Source organism: Pholis gunnellus (assembly GCF_910591455.1).
Source record: "Pholis gunnellus genome assembly, chromosome: 8".
NCBI lineage: Eukaryota > Metazoa > Chordata > Actinopteri > Perciformes > Pholidae > Pholis > Pholis gunnellus.
The window spans coordinates 17,126,892-17,151,731 of NC_136534.1; the positions used below are offsets into that span (position 1 = coordinate 17,126,892).

At 43.8% G+C, this 24,840-nt stretch overlaps 1 protein-coding gene across 2 annotated transcripts in view; it reads left to right on the plus strand.

Moving 5' to 3' along the window:
• Positions 1–24,840, plus strand: part of myh14 (myosin, heavy chain 14, non-muscle) — a 28,666-nt gene continuing 3,826 nt past the window's right edge. Inside the window, exons 1-43 of one of the 2 annotated variants that reach the window (XM_079164483.1) lie at positions 1–125; positions 3,132–3,313; positions 4,988–5,194; positions 6,394–6,550; positions 7,339–7,366; positions 8,334–8,448; positions 9,070–9,081; positions 10,474–10,566; positions 10,691–10,754; positions 10,876–10,974; positions 11,141–11,284; positions 11,374–11,588; positions 11,683–11,835; positions 12,040–12,213; positions 12,524–12,697; positions 12,788–12,902; positions 14,436–14,641; positions 14,740–14,861; positions 15,021–15,090; positions 15,173–15,333; positions 16,168–16,276; positions 16,722–16,853; positions 16,965–17,171; positions 17,358–17,495; positions 17,613–17,736; positions 18,180–18,351; positions 18,466–18,678; positions 18,816–18,960; positions 19,065–19,271; positions 19,448–19,552; positions 19,722–19,874; positions 20,110–20,358; positions 20,448–20,561; positions 20,667–20,765; positions 20,852–21,064; positions 21,153–21,314; positions 21,401–21,529; positions 21,649–21,737; positions 21,817–21,940; positions 22,069–22,277; positions 23,000–23,108; positions 23,609–23,781; positions 23,998–24,021. In XM_079164483.1, the coding sequence (XP_079020609.1) occupies positions 3,149–3,313; positions 4,988–5,194; positions 6,394–6,550; positions 7,339–7,366; positions 8,334–8,448; positions 9,070–9,081; positions 10,474–10,566; positions 10,691–10,754; positions 10,876–10,974; positions 11,141–11,284; positions 11,374–11,588; positions 11,683–11,835; positions 12,040–12,213; positions 12,524–12,697; positions 12,788–12,902; positions 14,436–14,641; positions 14,740–14,861; positions 15,021–15,090; positions 15,173–15,333; positions 16,168–16,276; positions 16,722–16,853; positions 16,965–17,171; positions 17,358–17,495; positions 17,613–17,736; positions 18,180–18,351; positions 18,466–18,678; positions 18,816–18,960; positions 19,065–19,271; positions 19,448–19,552; positions 19,722–19,874; positions 20,110–20,358; positions 20,448–20,561; positions 20,667–20,765; positions 20,852–21,064; positions 21,153–21,314; positions 21,401–21,529; positions 21,649–21,737; positions 21,817–21,940; positions 22,069–22,277; positions 23,000–23,108; positions 23,609–23,781; positions 23,998–24,021 (5,873 nt within the window). In that variant the 5' untranslated portion in view covers positions 1–125; positions 3,132–3,148. Of the gene's footprint in view, positions 126–3,131; positions 3,314–4,987; positions 5,195–6,393; positions 6,551–7,338; positions 7,367–8,333; positions 8,449–9,069; positions 9,082–10,473; positions 10,567–10,690; positions 10,755–10,875; positions 10,975–11,140; positions 11,285–11,373; positions 11,589–11,682; positions 11,836–12,039; positions 12,214–12,523; positions 12,698–12,787; positions 12,903–14,435; positions 14,642–14,739; positions 14,862–15,020; positions 15,091–15,172; positions 15,334–16,167; positions 16,277–16,721; positions 16,854–16,964; positions 17,172–17,357; positions 17,496–17,612; positions 17,737–18,179; positions 18,352–18,465; positions 18,679–18,815; positions 18,961–19,064; positions 19,272–19,447; positions 19,553–19,721; positions 19,875–20,109; positions 20,359–20,447; positions 20,562–20,666; positions 20,766–20,851; positions 21,065–21,152; positions 21,315–21,400; positions 21,530–21,648; positions 21,738–21,816; positions 21,941–22,068; positions 22,278–22,999; positions 23,109–23,608; positions 23,782–23,997; positions 24,032–24,840 lie in introns of both variants that reach the window. The other variant, XM_079164484.1, reaches the window with a different exon arrangement.

A 24,840-nucleotide genomic window follows, 5' to 3' on the forward strand; every position in this document is an offset into this window, starting at 1 on the left:
CAATGATAAAAGCCGCATATGCGGTAGGCTACACACCTATCAGGCAGGAAAATACCCACGAAACAACCTCAGCCCGGCTCTCCTAGCACCGCAGCCTTACCCACGACTCAAAGCGGAACCTGAAGGTGAGACATTTAATTGCCTTTTAATCTAATCCAACTCGTAAATAGACAGTGTAATATCCTGAAAGTGTCATATTTCAGTGGAGCTGGCTAGCCTCGCTAGGTTGGTCAAGCTACATGCGGTGGCTTTACGCCTAAAAATGAAACGTTTGGTGGGACTAGAGGCGTTCATTCTGGTCTGATCTTTATGTTTATGTTAACATCGAGAAGACCTGAAGTCAAGGAAAACGGTGTCTGTCTAATGGTCACGTCAGAAGGGATTTATACCTATATAATTAATAGGTAATGGCCTACTGTGATCTTTGTGTCATATATTAATCATACTTAGTCTTTTTTTTCTTCAGTGGAAATGTCTTGGTTATGTGACTCCCACATGTATGCGGTTCACAGAGTCAATTAAAGGCTCGTGATTGTTCACGTCTTATGTTCAAGGTGTGGTTGCCTTCGTCAGTTTCTGTGTTGGAGCTTCATCCCCTGAAACGCCTGTAATTTATAGGGGTCACTCTGCAGCTGTGCTGTCCTGCAGCCGCTGTATTTATCACCGTAGCCAGTGTGGCTTCATAATGTCACCTCTCTCCTCACAGTCGGCTATAGTGCGCCGATCACACAATATCATCACCGATGCAAAGCTGAAGAAAAAAAAAGGCGTCTCCTGCTCCTCCACTCGTTTAACACACGCACAATCACGCCCAGGCACCCACACATTAATCACAGACACACACCCTACAAGACCCCCCCGCATTGAATGACCTAAGGTGGTGTCTGTGGGCTGTTGCCTACTGTTGCTATGGAGTAGAGAGCAGTCAGGTTTTGGCAACTCCAGCTGCTGCAGGACGAGTTTGCCGGTCAGTCCAGGCTGTACTGCGACAACGTGTGTGTGTGTGTGTGTGTGTGTGTGTGAATACTTGCTTTAGGGGAATTCATGTTATCTATGGGAGTCAGCAGCATTCTGCATTGCAGCTTATGTGTTTGCTTGCAAAGTTTTCTTTTATGATTGCTGTTATAGCTGATTATAACTTAGACCGAAATTAACAATGTTTATGGTGGTGATAATGATGAAGAAGTATTGCCTGTGTAACCAAAGCCTGACATTTAGTTATTTCATTTCTAAGTACATCTCCACTGTTGAGTCTAATAACTAACACACATCAGGGGTTCTTCAATACCAAGAACTAAAATATTACATCTTGTCCTTGTGAGGTAAATAGTCACTGCAGTATGAAATTAGTTTTAGTAACATTTGCTGAAAACCTTGATGCACTACTGTTGTAGTAAATCAAAGGCCACAAAACCACCGTTTCTAAATGTCTTGGGAAAAAAATGGGCGTGGGATTCAGTTCCACAAACGTAGAGAAGTTGTAAAGTATTGAAAGATGGACTACCGCATTGTTGATTTTGGTCTTTTCAAGGGATTTGCTGACAATAAGATCCAGAGTAATGCCAGCCATTAAGAACAGATGCACAGATGTTTTGTACCACTGAGGGACCACATATTTTCCATACTTGGTAGCTGGGTGGTGGCAACTCTTTTGTCAACGTGTATCCACACCCAGAGTCCTAACAGACACTGAGACACACAGCAGGAATCAAGCCAGATGACATACCTGCAGAGGCGTGGAGACGCCTAGTATTTACCAGAACGGCACAATAGCGTACCTGTCTCTTTAAAGTCGACGTTCTCATTCCCTGAATATACTGAAGATGACGTTCTGTTGAATCATTCCTCCACAAAGCCTCATTTTGATCACCGTAATGATTGTCATTTTGATATCACCAGCTATCTCATCAAACAGCCAATGAAATCCAACAGCAACCAACAGCAATCCAACAGCAAGCCACAGAGTTCCAGTGGGACGCCTTAAAGGGTTCATTTTTTTGCGTCTATTTTGGCTGCCACATGAAATTCAGGTCATCAGGTTCCATAGATTATGAACCTATCCGTGAGAACTGTCTTCTTGCTATGTAATGAGTCCATTAATTAGACTGTTAGCTTCATTAATGTTGGGCTGGGAGATATATATGATTTTGGATGATGTAATATGGTAAAATGTGTTTATTTTGTTTCTTTTCCTGGTTTCTAAGAGACCATGGCGATGTCTCAAAATGACTGCGAGTTTAAAACCCAAAGATATTTACGTACATAACAAAAATAAATAGAATGTCTTGAGCCATCGCTCATGCTGGGTGTACTGTGCATGGATGACAGTTACAATTTAACGGTAATTATGTGCCGCCCTGGGCCGAGTAGCAATTAGCCCGTTAGAAACAATGCTACTGCTGCTAGCCTCAAAGGAAAGTTTTAGAGTCAAAAGAACCAAATCACTGCTGAACATAATTTCTTAGTTGTCAGAGCCAATCTATAAACTGTTGTCGCGCTACAGTCACTCTGATTGGAGGTTGCCTTTTGTGTTTTCAGAGTAGCAACCACTGCTAGCTCCTGTCACCTCCTCTTTCACAGGATACTGGATCCACTGTGTCCACTGGTACTCACTAGAGTTGTAGCTCTACTGAGTGGCCTGCAGTAGAAGCATGCTTCATTTTCATCCAGTTAACAATAGATTCAGTCCATCTCTCTCCTCTATCCTCCCCCCCCCCCCCCTCTTCCTTGCCATCCCTCCCCCTCTCACTGTCATGTCAGTTTACTCAGTCGATTGATGGATCTCGCTTTTCCTCCACCCTCCACCTCTCCACCCACCGATCTCCCCGTCTTCCTTCCTCCCTTCTTCTCCTTGATTTGCTGTCTTTGAATTAGGCCGTTCCTGACCCACTCTGAGCTGGATATGGCCTGCATGCTACTTGCGTGCTACTACTGCTCTTCCTTTTATGTTTGGGTGCACATGGAGAGTGTGTGTGTCTTGACACAGAATCACATCAATGTCACTGTCTGACAGTCCTTCACTGCATCTTCCGTGCTCCAGTTTTAAGCCTCCCACAAGACAGTAGTCGTGTGACCAACGGGCTAACTTTTTATTGTTCATCCTTTTTTGGTCTCCCGTCTCTTCTCTCTAGTGCCAGTAGAACGAGCCATGTCCAAGCCAACGGGGGGCGGCGTCAACGATGTCACCCACTTCCTGTCGTCTGGGGCAATGCCCGGGTCTCCCACCTCCAACTCCACGATCTCTGCCGCCAGCCAGGCCGACTGGGCGGCTAAAAGGCTGGTGTGGGTGCCGTCAGAGAAGAATGGCTTTGAGGTAAGGCGGGTAGTGGGCGAAATGGGCGACTTTATGTTTTTTGTTTCCAACATCAAATTTCAAATCATATTGCATGTAAATAGATTCAACTTAAGTTAATGTTGAATTTCAGGGCTAAATGTAATTTATTTTTACAACTTGTTATCCCGTTTCCCCACTATCTTAGTGTTAATCTTCTGGTAAATAATTAGCTCCAAGTGCATGCCTTCAATTGAAGGCGTGTCAAACAGGTGAGGCAGAGCAGCACAGGGTGTGTGAGCGTTTTGTTTGTGTGTGTTACCGTATTTTAAGAGGGTTCTGTTCCCATGACAATACCCTGCTTTCCATGCTTTCCTTCGTCCTTTAGATTCCTTAATATGCCTTGTGATGCTCTCTCACACGTTTAGGCCTAATGACTGGCACAAGGCCTGGGTTGTAATAATCGCTTGTTCCTCTTCTACTTGGTACTTGTGTAATGCACGTTATGAGTTTTTCATTGATGCATATTGTAGCATGTGACATATGAATTTGATGTCCTATCTGAAGCTCCCTCTCTCTTCTGCACTGGTGTCACAGTGAGCTCTATGAATAGAACAATACTCTCCTTCAGCCTCCTAATGTTAAGAGGCCGTTGTAGCGACACTGACTTCATTTCACACTCATGATCTGAGAATGGCACTGTAGGACAAACGCGCGCACATACCGAATATAGAAATTCATACAGCATAACACACAGACTTTTAATATTCTGAGCATGTAGTTCAATCTGTGACTAATGTACACCCACACGCGAGCAAACACAAACAAGCACATAGTTTGCGTGTTGTGCATGTTAAGCAGAGAGAATAAAGCGTGACTCTGATCATGATGTAGCAGATCAGAGTCCTGTGACCTGGTCAGAATCAGAGTTGTACTACTTCCTGTCCAACAAGCACAAGACCAACAGCAGGACAAGAGAGGTCCTCTCTGCTGTCGCCATCTATTCTCGTCTGCTGTCGGCTACAATGACTGCTCTTACTCCAAAGCTCTCTGGCAGAGATTCTGTCAAACATTTGCACAAATACATTTATGTTAGCTTCATTTTATATGTAGGCCTGCTGGGTTACGGTAGAATTAAAGTCGGTTTTTTGTGTTATAGCCCAGTACCTACAAATACACACTATGGCTACACCGAATTTCATTTTTCATTGATACATTTTTTTAATCGATGTTCTGCCTTCTGGGTAGCTGTTAGGTTTTATTGTGTTCTGCGCTGAATGAATGAACTTTTTCAAAATCTTGAGACTTGTAACTTCAGCACAGCTTCACAGTTCGGTCTGTTTTATTTTTAATCTAATTACTGACGAAACTCTTGTTGGTGCATCAAAGGAAGATGCTAAATCCCAGATTTAAAACGTCTGAGAGGATCTGAGTCAATGCAAGAATTATTATGTTTCATGATAACCGCTTTAAAAGATTGATTACTATTTATTTATTATTCTGGAATTGATGTACAAACAGCATATTTCCTAAATGCATTGCTTGTTTGGCCCCCGATTGTAAAATTGGCACTTTGACAGCGATACATGCAGACTTTGTGTTCACTAAAGCACGTTTTAAAGTCTCTGCAAATTGAATCTCACATTGGACAGAAACACTTTCTTCCTTCATCTACCGTACTGTCTTCGTTAACTCTCTCTCTGCCTCCCTCCCCAGTCGGCCAGTATTCGGGAGGAGCGCGGTGATGAGGTGGAGGTCGAGCTGACAGACAGCCAGAGGAAGGTGACTCTGTCCAGGGAGGAGGTGCAGCGGATGAACCCCCCGCGCTTCAGCAAAGTGGAGGACATGGCCGACCTCACCTGCCTCAACGAAGCCTCGGTGCTGCACAACCTGAGAGAGCGATACTACTCTGGCTTGATCTATGTGAGTCGACGAATCGATGAAGAACTCGTTCGCAGCATATAACGAATAAAGAAACCTGTGGACACGGTTCTCAGGCCGAAGCACATGTTCACATACATGCATGTTTTTGTGCACATTCAGTCTGTGTTGTACAGTACATGCGTCTGCTCCTCTGGCATCTCCTGTGTAACCGATATGGGATGTGAGAGAGGTGAGGAGTCCGTTTACAAAGTTGTGTGTGGTGGCAGTGGGAGGCATCTCCAGTTTCTCCTGCAGAAAAGGGGGAGGAGAGCGCAGAGAAGAGATATGAGTATATATAGGAGTGGAAGTTATAGTGATGTAAGCCAATGATAATTGACATACCCAGGAAGCATAATAAAGTAGAATAATACATAGGCAATGAAATGTAGTTACGCTGCCTTTTAATGGGATGAATGAAGGAGGATCATGGAGTACAGAACAAGGGAGGAGCAGGGATAGGTTGTTGGAATAGCTTCAAGAGGCGTGTTACAATATGATAAGATTTATGGTTTATGTATCGTTATGAGAATGTGACTAACAGTGCTGAGTAGTGCTGTGTAGAACATACAATCACTGGCTGCATTTACATGAGCCTGAATAAACATTTATAAATTTACAAAAATCTGAACATTTACGGATGCAGGAGTCTGTTTTTTTGTATTTTGATAATGTGTAATGAGGATACAGACCATTTACATTGTGATGTGATTGGTGTTCTGTGTATGGAGCAGCAGTCTGGAAATGGATGATAAACTGAAATCAGTTTAATTTAAAATTCCCTGACTGCTCCGATAAGGTTTCCCTGTGTCACAATAAGTTAATTAATGTAATGAGGAACAATACCGCTGGCCTGCGTAATATATTGAACCAGGCAGAGTTGCATTGAGCGCTTCACGCTTGGTTTACCGCTGCACTTTCTGCTGAAGCAGTAGTTTAATAACAATATGCTACTCCCTGCAGTTATCAAGCCACCCACAGTTATTGACAGTCTCCTTGAATCGAGCGCAAACCACTTAACTCAAGTGATTGAGCATGTGGACGGAGAGAGAGAGAGAGAGAGTTCTGTCAAAAACAGTAGGTTATCAAACATACCTAGAGCAAAGTGATGCAGATTTATTCTGACTGGCCTGATAAAAGGACTGCACTGTGACGATTAGGTCACTGTAAACCTCTCTGTTCTGTGTGTGTGTTTTTTCCAGACATATTCAGGGCTGTTCTGCGTGGTGGTGAACCCTTACAAGAACCTGCCCATCTACACAGAGGCCATCGTGGAGATGTACCGGGGCAAGAAACGCCACGAGATGCCCCCCCACATCTACGCCATATCAGAGGCCGCCTATCGCAGCATGCTACAAGGTACCCGACACTATCTGTGGCCTCTGACCCCTGACTAACTCCGACACTATCGCTAACCTACACATCTGCTATCAGCTCAACCGGCCTGAAACATGAGACTGATCTTTGATCGCTATTTGAAGGTGTGGCGTATTCCTGACTCGTGGCTGTTATCAAAAGCCTTTTAAAAGTGAAAACAAATAGGCAAGACGGTATTTTTTTGCAACAGAGAGTTCTAGGTGTGGCACTCCCACAGATACGTTGATACAGCATATTTGTTATGGTGATGATAATGAGCAAATATTATGACAATGCATGACTGACATTTTTTAAGGCCCTATCTGTCACGTCGAGCTCATGCGAGAGCTAAAAGCAGTTAAGATCTGATTGAGGACTGTCTCTGCCTCGGGGTGTCCTCCTGAGATAATGAAACAGGCCAGATGACGCTCTGAGTCCGTGTCTATGTACTTGCCACCTCCTGTCCCCCTCAGGGCAGGTTGTAGGTGTGTTAGCGCAGTGACTCAACCTGTAGGACCAGTACGAATTCTACACTGAAAGTGTGGGAATCTTAAGTAATACACGGTAATGTTGCAAACAGTGTTCACCCATTGGCGACCAGTGTCGTGTGGTTTAGCAGCCTGTGTGTTATTCCAAGGCATCAAACACGCGTGGACTTTCAAATAGTTGGGATCCTTGTAGCTGTTTGATGTTGACTTTGCTGTCTTGTCAGCAATGTATTAAAGCACATGTTTAACACTCGTCTCATCTGCCTGTCACTCATTTGTCTTCACATTGTTTTTCTCTCTCAGACCGAGAAGACCAGGCAATCCTCTGCACGTGAGTAGCCTGCTGTAGGACGCCGGTGTGTCTGTCTGTGAATGCTAATGTCTGGCTCTGTTGGAGTGTTTGTGTCTATGTGTCTGGTGTGCTGTCTGGTGTCTAGGTGTGCATGTAATTCTAACACGTTCAGATTTCAAGTGGATCAAATTAGATTGTTTTTATTCAAATGTAACTAGATCAAAAACATATGGAATCAAAATGAAAGGGTGAGCACTGCTCAGCTTCTCTCATTCGTCTCTATGCAGCTAATGATACATCTGTTGTTTTTTAATGCAAATGTACAAATGCAGGACATATCCATGTTCAAACTGATGTCCGTTATGGGCCACTGTGAAACACGGGTTTCAAGAATCAGGCCAGAAAAATGACATCTCAGCAAAAAAAAAGTCCGGCCTGTAATGTGAATGCATCCCCCCGTCTGGTTGTAGCCATGGTTTCTCTGCCTACCTGCTTGCCTGAGCGCCAGCCATCCGTCTCCCTGTCATCATGTCTTCCTGTCATCATGTCTTCCTGTCAGACTCTTCCTGTCATTGTCAAGGATCCCACTTTAGGCTCTTCTTAAATCAGTGTATTTGGGGCAAGGCGTCTGCTTCTTTTAGATCTCTTACAGCTGCTATTTTTACTCCATTCTCCTTCGTTCGTCTCCAAAAGCAACAAATCTGACACCGCCTGTACCCGCCCCACCTGCTTTCTGTTTAGACCTGTGGCTTTGAATGCACTGCATGGGCTCTATATTTATTGGATGAATGAGTATTTGGCCCCTGTTCCTGTGTGTTCTGTCTTTTTAAAATGCATATGTATATACAGTATATATATATATATATAGATATATATATATATGTGTGTGTGTGTGTGTGTGTGTGTGTGTGTGTGTGTGTGTGTGTGTGTGTGTGTGTGTGTGTGTGTGTGTGTTTTAAGCTGGACCGTTTTGTAAAGAGAATGGTATTTATTGTGTGTGTTCCAGAGGCGAGTCTGGAGCTGGGAAAACGGAGAACACTAAGAAAGTCATCCAGTATTTGGCTCATGTTGCCTCCTCCCATAAGGGTGGCACTCTGGGTAAAAACAAGGAAGCTGTACAGGTATGTCGCAGTAGAGACACCACAGAAGTAAACAATTAAACAGAGCAGCTGGAAAAACAACATACAAATAGAAGGGCCCTCTAGGCACATGAAGAATGAAGGTTGTGAGGAACAACAGGAAAGATGGTGAAGGAGTAGTGAAGGAGCGTTGAGGAGAAAGAAAGAAATATGGCTTAGGGTGAAGCTGTAGGAATCTAACATTAAATCCCTTCTTTCTCTTCTTTCTGCGTTGCCCCTTTCTCTTTCCTGCATGCTAAGATGGACGGCTCTAAGTCCTTAACAAGAGGCTGTTCTTTGGTGAACAGGGTGAGTTAACTCTGTCCTGTTGTCCTGTCCTGTGCTTTTGTCCCTTCCTATTTCCTGCTGAATGAACTCCCCAACGATGCAGAGTAGCCTTCAACTTTAACATCGGGGCTGATGTGGTTCCTCATAACAGTCAGGCCTTGTAAAGTATATTTGAGTTTGCTTGTTTGTATTCCTTTATTTGTTGTTGTTGTTGTTGTTGTTATTGTTGTCTTATTTGTCTTTTTTTGTTTGTTTGTTTATCCCATCCATATATTCACCCATCCATCCTTTCTCCTCCCTCCTAAAACTTCACCCCCCCCCCCCCCAATTCGTCAGAGTATGCAATATGTGAGTATGAAAGTATTGTAACTTGGGGTATATTTATTGGAAGTTACCTTTTGTAGAATATTTACCAGAGCTGAAATGATTCTCTTGCTGCATAACGAGAATCATTTCTTCCGTGCGAAGTGATCTTTTCTTTCTGTGTCTTTTTAGTTTTGGCACGTTTGTATTCCCTTCCCTTCCCTTTCCCAGTGACTTGTAAACGCCACAGGTTTTTACATGCATTTCTGCTGGAGAGGCGGTTTTAATCTCATGAACTGTACAGTGTGTGTGTGTGTGTGTGTGTGTGTGTGTGTGTGTGTGTGTGTGTGTGTGTGTGTGTGTGTGTGTGTGTGTGTGTGTGTGTGTGTGTATATGTAGAATGAGTGCAAGTGTGTCTGTGTTGCCCCATCTACGTGAGTATGTAGCAAGTGAACAAGTGTACACATTTAAATGTGTGGTTTTGTTCACGTGTGTAGTGTGCTGACCATGTGTGTCTGTGTATCTGGAGATGGGGATGGCCTGTCGTCATTCTTGTACAGTTTCTACAGTCTAACGACTGTAAGCTGCAGTGACTCCCTACACTGGCTGCTGCTGTGCTGATTCTGCATCAACAGGAGCTGCACTGGCAATGCGACAGCTGCAGTAATGCATTGCAGCTAGCAGCATGGTGTTAGCAATCTGTAGCTTCCCTCTGCCGTTGTTTTTCTACAACAGTGGTTCTCAACTGACTCTTGTTTGTTGGTTTCTAGAGATTGCCTTTTTTATAATGTGATAATAAGATAACATTTTAATTAATAAAATGTAAAACAAGATTGATACAACAGCGTATTGCTGCTTAGCATATGCTAGAAAAACAGATCAGTAACATTATAATGTGACGAGATATTTCTCACTTTATAACAAGGAACGTTTTCTGTCAACAATATAAAATACTACTACTGATCTTGTTATAACGTGAAAGGCTTCATGTTGTAATGTGATAAGTTTATATTGTAATAACGTGAAAAACATCTTGTTATAACAAAAAAACGTCTGCGTTATAACATGATACTGATCCGTTTTTTTCTTTTTCTTGCTTAGCAGCAATACGCTGCCATATTGATGCCCTTCTTATTGATTGCTAAACTAATGAGGGCTCATTACTTTTGTTGACGTTGAGAATCATTTGTTTTGGGGTCTGGGGGATGGTGCGTGTTTATTGATGCTATTTTGGGCCCTAAAATGCACCATTTTGTGTCACTGCTCTGCAAGGATGAGTCACACTTTTTTTGTTTTACATAACCTATCAGTAGGTACTACAAAGAGAGCAGAATTAGATGGTGCATTTTAGCAGATAGGCCCTATGGAAGCGTTTATGTTGGGGCTGTAGTCTTTGTCGTGCTGTTAATCTGATCGGACGTCTCCTGTGTGTCTCAGGGCGAGCTGGAGAGACAGCTCCTGCAGGCCAACCCCATACTGGAGGCCTTCGGCAACGCAAAGACTGTCAAGAATGACAACTCCTCTAGATTTGTAAGAGCGGACAAGATACATTATGCAAACAGATCATGTTTATTACCTTCTGAATCTATCCTCAGTTTGATCATTTCTCATAGAAATCAACTGAAACATGAAACCACTTTTTCTTCTTCTTCAGGGTAAATTCATACGCATTAATTTTGATGTAGCGGGGTACATCGTTGGTGCCAACATCGAGACCTGTATCCTTTGACAACACAACAAATTTATAAAAATGAATACACACGCTCTTTCATTTACAGCAAATTATTATATATATATATATATATATTATAGTATTTGTCCATGACCATATAAATCCAGACCTCCTTGAAAAGTCCCGGGCCACCCGTCAGGCCAAAGATGAGAGGACGTTCCACATCTTTTACCAGTTGCTGTGTGGAACTTCAGACGAGACAAAAGGTAAAGTACAATAGTCGACCAAAGTGTGATCATGAAATATTGCTATACTACAGAACATACGGTATGTTATTTTGGTAGAAGTGTTTCTATGTTCTGTAACAATGAATGTCTTTTCTATTTAAATTGATCGCTCCGTTTCACCGTTTGTTTTTATTCCCATCCCCAGCGGACCTGCTCTTAGGAACTGCTGATGAGTACCGCTTTCTCAGCGGAGGCTCCATCCCTGTTCCTGGTCAGAGCGATTCAGAGAACTTTACCCAGACCATGGACTCCATGGTTATAATGGGCTTCAACCCGGAGGAGTCGCTCTGTAAGAGAAAAGAGAAAGTAGTTTTGCTTTCTGTCATTTGATCGTTGCTATAAATCACCGTCCCTCTCCCTGTCTCTTCTCTTCCCCAGCCATGCTTAAGGTGATGTCTTCTGTGCTCCAGTTGGGGAACATTTCCTTCATGAAGGAGAAGAATCACGACCAGGCCTCTATGCCTGATAACACAGCTGCTCAGAAGCTGTGCCATCTGCTGGGCATCAATGTGCTGGAGTTCACTCGGGCCATCCTCACTCCTAGAATCAAAGTGGGTCGAGAGTATGTGCAGAAGGCCCAGACGAAAGAACAGGTAGGATTAATGTGCATAGACGTTTGTTCTCATCATGATAAGCGGACATTTGTCCCTGTGGAGTGTATCTAACTGTGTACCCTTCCTCCTCTAGGCTGACTTTGCTGTGGAGGCCCTGGCTAAGGCCACATATGAGCGTCTGTTCAGATGGCTGGTCCACAGGATCAACAGAGCTCTGGACCGCCGACAGAGACAGGGAGCCTCCTTCATAGGCATCCTCGATATCGCTGGATTTGAGATCTTCGAGGTTTGTTCATGTAACGATTGTGTGTTTGTTTGAAGTAGGTTATTTATACAGTTTTAACATGAGGGATGATGGTGGATATTTCTGAGCATTTTCCTTTATTTCACCAGTGAAATGTCTTAACAAATGTCAGGCATACAATGTTGTTGCATAGTTTAAATCACGTTAATTATTGAGTCTTTCTTTGCTTTCCCAAAATCCCTGCAGCTGAACTCCTTTGAGCAGCTGTGTATCAACTACACAAACGAAAAGCTGCAGCAGCTCTTCAACCACACCATGTTCATCTTGGAGCAGGAGGAGTACCAGCGGGAGGGCATTGAGTGGAACTTCATCGACTTTGGCCTTGACTTGCAGCCCTGCATTGACCTCATAGAGAAACCAGTAAATACACACAAAAACACAAATGTTGTTTGGTTAAAGGATCACACATTATTACCTGTTAAATGATTAGAATATAGATGCTGAGAGTCCACATTTACTTACCATATAAATAGCATGCGTTGGTTGGTGATTAAAGTTCAGGTTCAGGTGATGCCTCATCACTTCACCACAGCCACAGATGAAGAAGTGAATAAAAGAATATAAATAGAAAACAAAAACATGCAGACACACACTCTGCTTTGACTCCTTGTCATCTTGAATTATAAAGAATCACAACATATGGTGTTGTTTTTGTCCCCGTCTCCGTTAGGCCCACCCGCCCGGTGTTCTGGCCCTGTTGGACGAAGAGTGTTGGTTCCCGCGGGCGACAGACCGCTCATTTGTGGAGAAAGTGTCTGCTGAACAAGGCACCCATCCAAAATTCTTCAAACCAAAGCAGCCACGCGGGGAATCTGATTTCTCCATCATTCACTATGCTGGCAAGGTACCCCATCATTTCTTAACATCTTTCCGTGTCTGCCATCTTTCCCGTTCCCATTCATCACCTAAAATCCTCCCCTGTGATGTATCTCAGGTGAACTACAAGGCACATGATTGGTTAGTGAAGAACATGGACCCGCTGAACGACAACGTGGCGTCTCTTCTCCACCAGTCGTCTGATAATTTTGTCTCAGAGCTTTGGAAGGAGGGTGAGACTGATTTACTCTCACGTTCTTTCACCACCATCTTCAGTAAACCTTTAAAGTGTAGACTTGATACGCGTACAGCATTAAAAAAAAAAGTACTTTTAACTGAAAGATATTTTTATGCCCTGTATTTTTTTTTTCAAGCTTGTCAAGTTTAAATAATAAAGCTTTCTGGTTCATAATGTACTAATTTAACTGTATTTATCTCTCTTTCTTTATCATGCAACTATTCTATCTATCTCTCTCTCTCTCTTTCTGTTCATCTCTCCTCCTTCTGGTTCTCTCCTGTGTCCTCTTGCTCTTTTCCTCCTGTTCTTTTCTCTTCCCTCTCCACTAATTCGGTGCTCGCTTGGACTCCATCTTTCCTACCCTTTTTTTCTTTCTCCATGTGCCTTCCTTCCTTCCTTCCTGCATCAGATATTCAAACTCTTCCTCGTGTGTACTTCTTTGACTCGTATGCCACACTACAGGCTAATGGCGCCGACAGTAGGTTTTTCTCCTCCTCTGTGTGTCACACTCGCATTCCTCACTCCCACCTCTGCTTACATTACTCCTCTGTATTCTGTCTGCCCGCTGTTTGAATGTAGTGTGATATTTTAGTTTGTATTTGTGCTGTAGTGTCATTAGCTGTTACATGTTGTCTGATTCTCATATTGTCACTGTGCTGTTTGCTCAGTCGCTTTTCTCTTTCACCGAGTGTTTTGCTTCTAGTGACAGTGCCGTGCTTGTGTGATGTAGCTTTTTCCATTTATAAAGGAGTAGTCCACCCTGGTTGTGTAGAAATTTCAAAGTGTCAAGGTAGCAGCATGCTCATTATTAGTCACAAAAAAAAAAAACCACATTCAGGATCACATTACGGTTGTGTTGCACAATACTGCCACAACCAACTGCCACTGGGGTGTTTTCATGAAAACCAGCCAGGCAGAAATGTGATCCCGACCGAGCTCTGGAGATGCAACACGTTGGCATTCAGTACTAACATTCAAATAGCAACCACGATATTGGTCAAATTGTATTATTATTGTAGATGTTTGGCTGATTGTGGAATTGGCAAATATATCACGCAACTGTCAAATGAGGAACATAATATATTATCTTTCTCTTGCTTTTGTTTTAAATGACAGACAGACAGACAGACACACTTGCAGGCATGCCTGTCGTGACATGTTTACAACTTTAATACTTTAAATCTTTAAAAACAGGTTAAGCTAGACAACTTCTTAGGCACCCGCACTGTACTAAGACTGTGTATGTGTGTCTTACTGGCCGATATGTCTGGGCAAATATATTCTGTTGGTATTGGCTTTCAAACCATGTCGTTGCATCTCTACTGAACTCCTCCATTGTCTACCATCTGAAATCATCTGTCGATAGCTTGATAGCAGATGTGTAAGCAGTTGTGAAATCATGCTGCCCATAGCATTAGTGTGGCCTTCACACAGACATCATCATGCCAAATCTGGCAAACACTCTCTTCATTCCATTAAACTGATAATTGCTGCTGAAACTGAGGCCCTGCTCCATGTTTTGGTCCAGTGGACAGGATTGTGGGTCTGGACCAGGTGTCGTCGGGAGAGAACAGCGGGCCGGTCACGTTCGGATCGGCAGGGCTGAAGACGAAGAAGGGAATGTTCAGGACCGTTGGTCAGCTTTACAAGGAGTCACTCACCAAGCTGATGGCCACGCTGAGGAACACTAACCCCAACTTCCTGCGCTGCATCATCCCCAACCACGAGAAGAGGGTAAGACAGATCAAAAAATGCAAGAAAGCTGGAGAAATGTCTGAATTAAACTTTCAATTCTTTTCACTCTTTACCTTCTCTTGTCTGCATGTCGTCAGCCCGGGAAACTGTCTCCCAATCTGGTTTTGGACCAACTGAGGTGTAATGGAGTTCTGGAGGGGATCCGTATCTGCAGACAAGGCTTCCCTAACCGCATCCCATTCCAGGAGTTCAGACAGAGGTGTGTGTGTGTGTGTTGATTGTATTTTTGTAACTCAGAATAGACTAAACAACAGACACCAACACACACACTAAATGCTTCATCACGCACTTTCTTCCTGCTAATGATCCTTTTTACACATGCTTAATCTTGTGTCTCTTGGTCTAATTTGTCCTCCAGATACGAGATCCTGACTCCGAATGCTATTCCTCGCACCTTCATGGATGGCAAACAGGCATCAGAACTCATGGTGAGACAATTTTCCGTAGTTTAAAGAATTCAACATACTGATTCAAACGGTGGAAATCTCCAACCACTGTTTCCTCGTTCAGATCCGAGCTTTGGAACTGGATCTCAACCTGTTCAGGGTGGGTCAGAGTAAAGTCTTCTTCAGAGCTGGAGTCCTGGCTCATCTGGAAGAAGAAAGAGACCTAAAGATCACCGACACCATCATACGCTTCCAGAGCGCCTCCAGAGGCTATCTCGCTCGCAAGTAAGAGCATTACTAAGATAAAACATAAAACATTAGCAGAGAGAGAGATAGGTATGATAGATACTGAATTATTGCTCCTGTTGGTAATGTTTAAATGTTTGTTAAACATTAATTGACTTGATGTAACTTGAGTTATCAGTCAACGTTAGCTTTATGCTAATTGAAACTAAAAGGATAGTAGAAGACAAACATCTAACACTGATGGGGTTTCTCTATAAGGAGCACTCACTTGCTGCTGTTTAGAATGCAGTTTTGTATTTCACTCTTAAAGGAGCGTTAATATTTAATCTTTTGTCAGCCCCTATCAGTTACTCAGGAATAGCAACAGCAATGACAGCTAGTTGGCCTGTAAAAGACATCAATAATAAAGGTATATTTTTACAATGGTGGTTAACTAATTAAAGGTGTATTTGAATAGCACATGTCATGCACAAAGGCCATTCAGAGTGCTTTACATAATGCATTAAAACATCAAAATGCAAAGTAAAACTAAGTGTCCTAAATGGCCTGGACTTATAAAACTTCTTTGTCTTTTGCTTTTTTGCTTGACAATGAAATATGTTATGATACCAGTAAATAAAAACTAAAGTAATCATTAAGTTGTTGATTAATGACCCTGTCAAATGCCTACAGATGTTATTAAAACATTTCACTTAACGCTCAGCGTTTTAACTTGTCGTTGGTTTTGGGTAAAGAGCTAATACCTGACATCTATTTAGTTCTGTAGTTTCTGTTTCTGAAAGGTCATTGCTCTGCCTTGAATCATTTCAGAGATTATCTGCACTCACTTATGTGGTTTTGTTGACTTATTGTGGTATTTCTTTTACTTCTCAGATCCTTCCTGAAGAAGCAGCAGCAGCTGAGTGCTCTCAGGGTCATGCAGAGGAACTGCGCTGCTTACCTCAAACTCAGGAACTGGCAGTGGTGGCGGCTGTTCACCAAGGTACTGAGCGCAAAACCATATTACAACAAAGACATCAAATATACAATAAACACATCTGCAAGTGATCTCTGACACAGCTGAATCATTTCAGTTTATTTAGCTTTTTTTTAGAACTTTGATTTAGTTTCTTTGTACTAGTAAATCAAACTAGCATTGTTTAAAAGGTTGTGCTGTAGTATGACAATACAAATGTAGAAAGAGAGATATCATTACTAGTTGGTGCAGGAAGGACAAAAATCTGACATCCCAGCTCACAATAAATAAAGTGTGTAGTAGGTGTAAGATCCTTGCATTTGAAACAATATGTTGTAAAATCAATACAATGACTTTAGGGCCCTGATAAGGGAAAGAAAAATAAAATACATACAGGAAATCTAATCAAAAGGGATGCAGGAATGAGGACGTCCCTCACATTGACCTCTGATCCTTATTCTGTGCCAACCAGGTGAAGCCTTTGCTGCAAGTGACCCGCCAAGACGAGGAGATCCAGGTTAGGGAGAGCGAGCTCCAGAAGGCCAAGGACAATCTCACCCGAGTGGAGCAGGACTACACAGATCTGGATAAGAAACACGCTCAGGTAATAAGCGTCCATCTTGTTCTGCTGCCTGTCCACCCCACTGACATCCATCTGCTATGAATCAGTGCCTCACTCACCACTCCTCTTCATCCTTTCTTTGTCACCTTCTAGCTGATAGAGGAGAAGTCGGTGCTGGCTGACCAGCTGCAGGCGGAGGCGGAGCTGTTTGCGGAGGCAGAGGAGATGAGGGCCAGGTTGGCCAATCGGAAACAGGAGCTGGAGGAGGTGATGGGTGAGATGGAGAGTCGATTGGTGGAAGAGGAGGAGAGAGGCACGCAGTTGACCAATGAGAAGAAGAGGATGCAGCAGAATATTCAGGTTAGGAGATCAAGAGGAAATAAGTTAACTCTAATATCTAAACTAATACTGACTCATCTTATCTTTCTGCCAGATTTGCTTTGTTCATAAAAACAGAAGAAAATCTGTAACATTGCATGAATATTGAAGTTAATTTGGGGCTTTTGTCCATTCCCTGTTGCTTAAATTTTGTCCTCTCCTTGTCAGGACCTGGAGGAGCAGTTAGAGGAGGAGGAAAGTGGCCGACAGCGCCTCCTGTTGGAAAAGGTTACTTTGGAGACCAAAGTGAAAAGTCTGGAAACCGACTCGCTGACTGCAGTGGACCAGAGAGACCGACTCAGCAAGGTGGGCATCACATTATTACTTTTTCATCTTGTATCATGTGTGAGTTTGTTTTGTATAGTATCCATAATTTTACATGTTCCATGATCCAATTCAATGTTGATATTTATGTCTGAGCAGGAGAAGAAACAGCTGGAGGAGCGTCTGAGCGAAGTGACAGATCAGCTCACCGAGGAAGAAGAGAAAACCAAAAGTCTCAACAAACTCAAGAACAAACAGGAGGCTGTCATCGCTGACCTAGAGGGTAACTGTCCTAATGTCATTCCACAGGCAACATACAGCTGTACTGTTCCCTGCTGCACGCTATGATTGGATTCAAATTACTCAGCCAATTTTATTCAGAGGATATGCTGATTTTATGTGTATTTTGAGTAATATTTTTTATATTTGAAAGACTTTTTATTTAAAGGTGTTGTTTACACAATGTGGAGTTGTAGCAACTTTAAATTGTTCCACTTCAATACAACACTTTTTCTCCCAAAAATGAGTGGATTATTGTGAAAAATAATATCTCAGTATTAAAGTAAAATAATGATCACCATAATCTAGCCAAAGCTAGAGTCATCTTACATTCTAGCACCCAGTCATAATTCATTAGTGGAGACTGGAGACTTGTAGCCTTGTTATCCAACTTTTACTGTTCAAATACTGCGATCTATAATCCGTTGCTTCCACAACTGTGTGCAGAGCGCCTAAAGCGTGAGGAGCAGGGGCGCTTGGAGCAGGAGAAGTGGAGAAGGAGGATGGAGAACGACTCGGTGGAGGCCCAGGAGCAGCTGTCAGACATGGGCATGCTGTCTGGCGAGCTGAGGGGCAGTCTGGCTCAGAAGGAGAAGGAAATCACCACCCTGCAGGGCCGGTGAGACACAGGACGACATATGATAGACGCAGTGACACAAATAAAGGCTCGTCGTAGATCTTTCACACTACAGCCCTCCCTTAATTCTCCTTTGTATTTTGCTGTTTCTGTCAGGTTGGAGGAAGAAGGAGCGCGTCGCGCAGAAGCTCAGAGGGCGCTGAGGGAGGCCATGTCACAGGTCTCTGAGCTGAAGGAGGAAGTGGAGAATGAACGAGGGATGAGGGAAAGGGCGGAGAAACAGAGGCGAGACCTGGGGGAGGAGCTGGAGGCTCTGAGGACTGAGCTGGAGGACACTCTGGACACCACAGCTGCGCAGCAGGAGCTAAGGTAAAGGATACCCACATAAATTATCATAAATATAGACTTTGATATTTCAGTTTCTGTTGTTGGGACTGAAAATGAGAGTCTATTAAAAAGGGCAAGAATTATACCTCTTTGACCTCCTGCCTCTTCCGTCTACGCAGGTCTCGTCGGGAAACGGAGTTAAATGCTCTCCAGCGGTGTGTTGAAGACGAGACTCGCCACCACGAGTCCCAGCTATCAGAACTCCGAGTCAAACACAGCGCTGCTATAGACAGCCTCCAGGAACAGCTGGACAATAGCAAGAGAGTAAGAGGGACACCCCACACACACACACACACACACACACGTTCAAAACACACATGCATGTGTAAACATGTCACTCATCAGGTGCCCTCCATGTTCTCTTACAGGCACGTCAGTCCCTGGAGAAGGCCAAGGTAGTGCTGGAGGAAGAGAGGCAGAATTTGGGCTCTGAGCTCAAGAGCCTCCAAGCGAGCCGCACGGAGAGCGAGAGAGGCCGCAAGAGGGCCGACGGTCAGCTGCAGGAGTTAAGCGCCCGACTGGCTCAGGCTGACAGAGAGCGGGAGGATAAGGAAGAGCGAGTGCACAAGCTACAGGTGAAAATGGATACAAACACGCTGATATTAAACCTTAAATTCATAGTTTAGTTGTGAAATTTATGTGTGTTCAAATAGGTGTTGCTCTGTATGTTTTGTCTATGGTTCTGCAGTGAAGAAATGCTCTTGTTTTTGTTCTGGTAAATTTACCTTTATCCCAACTGTGGCTTTTTCAGTGTGAAATTGAGTCCATCTCCGCCAATCTGTCCTCATCTGACACCAAAACCCTTCGACTCACTAAAGAGGTCGGCAGCCTGGAGAGCCAGCTCCGCGATGCAACGGTAACAATGTGAAACACACACAGACACCAGGGTTGATGCAGATGTGACGTTTAGCCACTTTTAGCAATTGAGAGAGTAGCAATAGCTTGTTGAAGCGTCTTCTCAAAAGCACATGCACAAGCTTGTCACCGGACTTTGGTTGACACTCTTGTCGCTTCTTCTCACTCAGGAAGTGCTGCAGGATGAAACTCGTCAAAAGATGGCTCTGGGCTCGAGGGTGCGAGCGCTGGAGGAGGAGAAGAACGGACTAATGGAAAGACTGGAGGAGGAGGAGGAGAGAGCAAAAGAGTTGACCCGGCAGATCCAGACTCATACCCAGCAGGTAAAAGACCCTCGCGGGCTTTGTTTAACTCTGGAACTGCTTCATCTCTTTGAAATAGATCCACAGCAGTCCTCAAAGCTCAACATGCATCAAACATCAAAGCTACCCAAAAACAGTAGATGCAAACATAAAAACATCCACGTTCTCATATTCCCAAGTGTTTCTCACATCCCTTAATACTTCACAATAGATGGTTATTTGGTTATCATGAATTATTAACCCCTCTCTGCTTCAGCTGGCAGAGCTTCGTAAGCAGTCAGAGGAGGTGAACACTGCGGTGGAAGTTGGAGAGGAGACACGCAGGAAACTCCAGAGAGAGCTTGACGGCACCGTCCAGAGGGAGCGACAGAAGGAGGAGGAGAAGGATCGGGTGGAGAGGCAGAGGGAGCGACTGAGGGAAGAGATAGAGGACATGACACTTGCCCTGCAGAGAGAGAGACAGAACTGCTCGGCCCTGGAGAAGAGGCAGAAGAAGTTTGATCAGGTCAGCGCCTCATCGGTTCGCCGCCATGCACAGTCAGCAAAAATATTTCCTTCCCTAGACCTCTAACTTTGTCTCCGTCACCCCGTCAGTGTCTGGCAGAGGAGAAGGCGGTGAGCGCTCGGCTGGCAGAGGAAAAGGACAGAGCAGAAGCAGACAGCCGAGAGAAGGAGACAAGACATATGGCCCTTTCTCGAGCCCTGCAGGTAAACTAATTGAGAGCAGACAGTAATCGTTATGTATCTGTTATTGCGGTGATTAATGTGTTTGTGTGTGTGTGTGTGTGTGTGTGTGTGTGTGTGTGTGTGTAGGAGGCCCAGGATCAGAGGGAAGAGCTAGAGAGGTCCAACAAGCAGCTCCGTGTGGAAATGGAACAGCTTGTAAACCAGCAGGACGACGTCGGCAAGAGCGTAAGAATCTTCCTCTTGGGACTCCTTCGTCATTTCTCTGTCTCGGTCCTCAGTGAGTCACCGCATATTATCTGCCCCTGAATCAGGTCCATGAGCTGGAACGCACCCGCAGGAGCTTAGAAACTGAAGCCCAGAGCCTGCGGGTTCAGGCGCAGGAGCTGGAGGAGGAGCTGACGGAGGCGGAGAACTCAAGGCTGAGGCTGGAGGTCACCCTGCAGGCGCTCAAGGCTCAATTTGAAAGGGAGATAGGCACCAGCGAGGAGAAGGGAGAGGAGAAGAGGAGGGCGCTCAGCAAACAGGTAGAGAGAGGAGGGAGAGAGAAGAAAATGTGTTGCTGTTCTTCTCTCCAAATCTCACAAAGTATTCTTATCCTCCTTCCTATGCCAGGTGAAGGAGCTGGAGATCCAGCTGGAGGAGGAGAGGGGTCAGCGGTCTCAGGCCGTAACTACCAAGAAGCAGATGGAAGCTCAACTGCAGGAGTCCGAGGCCCAGGTGGAGACAACCACCCGCGGAAAAGAGGAGGCTGTGAAGCAGCTCCGTAGGCTGCAGGTAAAGACATTTTCATACGCATAAACATTGATTTTCTGTACTTGTCAATGGCATGCATTCTAAAAAAAAGTGTCTATTTGTTACAGGGTCAAATGAAGGAAGTTCTGCGCGAGCTAGAGGAAAGCAGGTTGGCTCGGGATGAGGTGATCTCACAGTCGAAAGACAACGAAAAGAAGATCCAAACTCTGGAAGCGGAAGTCCTGCAGTTTTCTGAGGTGCGTATATTTAACTGAAACAGAACTATTCAGACAGAACTATTCAGATATGATCCTTTTAGAATGGTGTTTGTGTTCTGAGTGACTTTAAAACCGGGTGTGCCTTCATGTCTGTGTAGGAGCTCGCTGTGTCGGAGAGGCAGAAGAGACAGGCTCAGCAGGAGAGAGACGAGGTGGCCGATGAGATGGTCAACAGCAGCTCTGGAAAGTTAGTACCACTTTACTTTACTATTGTCGGTTGGTATATGGACTTGTGTTGGTTTTACTAAAATGTAATGTCTGTCCAGGAACGTACTGTTTGAAGAAAAGAGGAGGTTGGACGCACGAATCAGTCAGCTGGAGGAGGAGCTGGAGGAGGAGCAGAGTAACTCTGAACTGGTTGCGGAAAGACAAAGGAAGACTGCTCTACAGGTACTGTAGATTTACCTTCACACACACACACACACACACACACACACATCTACCGCTCTCAATGTCACTTCATGAAATGGCATGTGTGGCATGTAAGCTTCCTCATTGCTGCACTGTTCGCATTCCAGGTGGAGACTCTCACCGTGCAGCTGCAGGGAGAGAGGACTTTGGCCCAAAAGGCTGAGGCGGGTCGGGAGCATTTGGAGAGACAGAACAAGGATCTGAAGACCCGACTGGGGGAGATGGAGGGAGCAGTGAGGGGCAAGCACAAGCTCAGCGTCGCGGCCCTGGAGGCCAAGCTAGATTCGATGGACGAGCAGCTGGAACAGGAGAGAGCGTAAGAAAAACAGATGATTACATTCAAAGATAGGCCCTTTTTTAACTTTATATTTCTTTTCTTTTTAACTTTATATTTCAATTTTTTTGGGGGGGGGACAGACTTCAAAAGAGAATACAAATTGAAAAAATAACAATAAGGGGTTATACACCAGGGTCAATGCAAACTTTATACATAAAACTTCACTCTATATTAAATGTTACTTTCTTAATTTTCAAAATACATTTTATTAATTTAACTTATGCAGTACCTATAAATTGACATATAAATCTGTCATGTTATACAGGCACCCAGACTTGAAATAACATCATAATGGGGGAGAGTGAATTTAAGCCACTATTACAGCTTTTTTTATTATTAAATGTGCCACTTTTAAAGGTACATTGTGTTGGATTTAGTGGCATCTAACAGGGAGGTCGCAGATTGCAACCAGCTGTGCCAGGCGTGTGGAAGAACTACAGTGACCGAAACAAAAACATGAATTGTTCCGTATAGAGCCAGTGTTTGGTTTGTCCCTTCTGGGCTGCTGTAGAAACATGGCTGCATGCAACATGCACAATGTACAATGGTTTTACATATTTAAAAGGTCCCAGTGGTAAATATGCAATTCAGGTTTTCAATTTATTAAACTTTCTAAAACACAATTAGATGGTAATATTTTATAGGTGTCTTGAATTGCTTGGTGCAACAGGTATTTTAAAATGAACATTTCCATCTCTCAGGGAACGAGCCATTGCTAACAAACTGATGCGGAAGACAGAGAAGAAACTGAAGGAGGTGATGATGCAGGCAGAAGACGAGAGAAGACACGCAGACCAGTACAGAGAACAGGTAAGAAAATGTACATTATCCACAAGAGGATAGACAGAGACGCACCATTAAATATGAATCTAATGGGGGTCAGGTCAGCTAGGAACGCTGCTCTAATTGTGACCCAGGGCACAAAGAGAGTGTTGAAAAATCATCCCAAAATGAGTGATTTATCCGGCTCAATCCAACCTAATCCTAATCCCACCCCGGCATCTGTGTGTTCATTGGGAAGCTAGAGCGTATTCCACTCTGAAGAATAAATCCATCAGCCACAGCAGAGACACACACTCCCCTACCAAAACATCATCGGTGATAATCTGCCAGGTTTAATCTGACTCCTGATCCCTATCAGTCCTCCTGTTCCCAGACTAATCTCTCTTTTTATATATCTGTCCCCTTCTCTTCTTGTTCCCCTTCTTTCCTCCGATCCCGTGTCTCACCCTGACCTCTGCAATATGCTCCGTCCCTTTCCCTCCTCTTCCCCAACCACCTTGCCTCTTCCTCTCCCATCCTCCTCCTAGCTGGATAAATCCATGGTCCGCCTGAAGCAGCTGAAGCGGCAGCTGGAGGAGGTGGAGGAGGACAACTCTCGCTCCAATGCCCAGAAGAGGAAGCTGCAGAGAGACCTGGAGGAGCTCACCGACAGCAGTCAGAGCTTGGCGCGAGAGAATGCCACCCTCCGCAGCCAGCTCAGGTAACCCTGTGTGTGTGTGTGTGTGTGTGTGTGTGTGTGTGTGTGTGTGTGTGTGTGCACGTATTTTCTGTTTGAATTATAATTTATTGTTTTGTTTGTTTTTAACCCCTCCATTAACTCCATATGATTTGTTTTGTTGTGCTCTTTTGTTGCATCTGTTTGTGTCCATCTAACACAAACAAACTGTCCATCTGTGTCCGTCACTCCAACACTCAGCATCCCTGAATGGAAGCCAGATCAGTAGGTCAATGTGTGTGTCATATTTTTATCATATGTGTGTGGAAGGGTGGAGGCTTAATGCACATGCACATTTAGTGCATGTGTTTTTTATTGTTTATTTTTTGTGTCTTCTGTATTATTCCACTGTTCTTCTGCTGGTCGCCTAAGAACTAATAGCACTTAAACAATCAGTTGTTTGATTGATTTGGACTATTTAAATAATTTGTCAAGCAAACATTTTCTGTTTCCAGCTTTTGAAATGTGAAAATGTTCTGCGTTCTTTGAATTGAGAATCTTTTGGTCGGACAAAGCAGGCTATCACTTTGAACTTGTTATCAGCAATTAACTATTTTATTTTACTTTTTAGTCCGAGCAATTTGTTAATTAATTGAGAAATATAATCGCTAGGGGATATAATTGTGAGAAGCAGCCTTAGTTTTTAGGCAGATCTAGTGTATTGGGCTCAATACAAGACAATATTCTACCGTAATATATTTCTCTCTTGTATAGTTAGTCAGCCCTAAAAGTGTTAAGTCAGCCGAGTTTAACCTACAGGTGTTTCTGATGAAGCAGACCGGTTAACAGCCAGAGAAAATCATGTTTACCGTGTGCAAGTATGTGCCTCATAGATGAGCTGCACACATGTAGAATTTACATTCTGCGTCTACATTTCACTTTCTCAAGAGAAAAGACTTCATGCATGAGGACTTTCTTAGACTAACAGGATCTCAGGGACAAACAGGAGTAGCTTAAAAAAGTCTTCAGTGCTTTGTATCTTCCAAAGATCATCTTCCAAAATCAGGTGTGTGTGGACTCCTGTAGATATTTGGACCAATACTC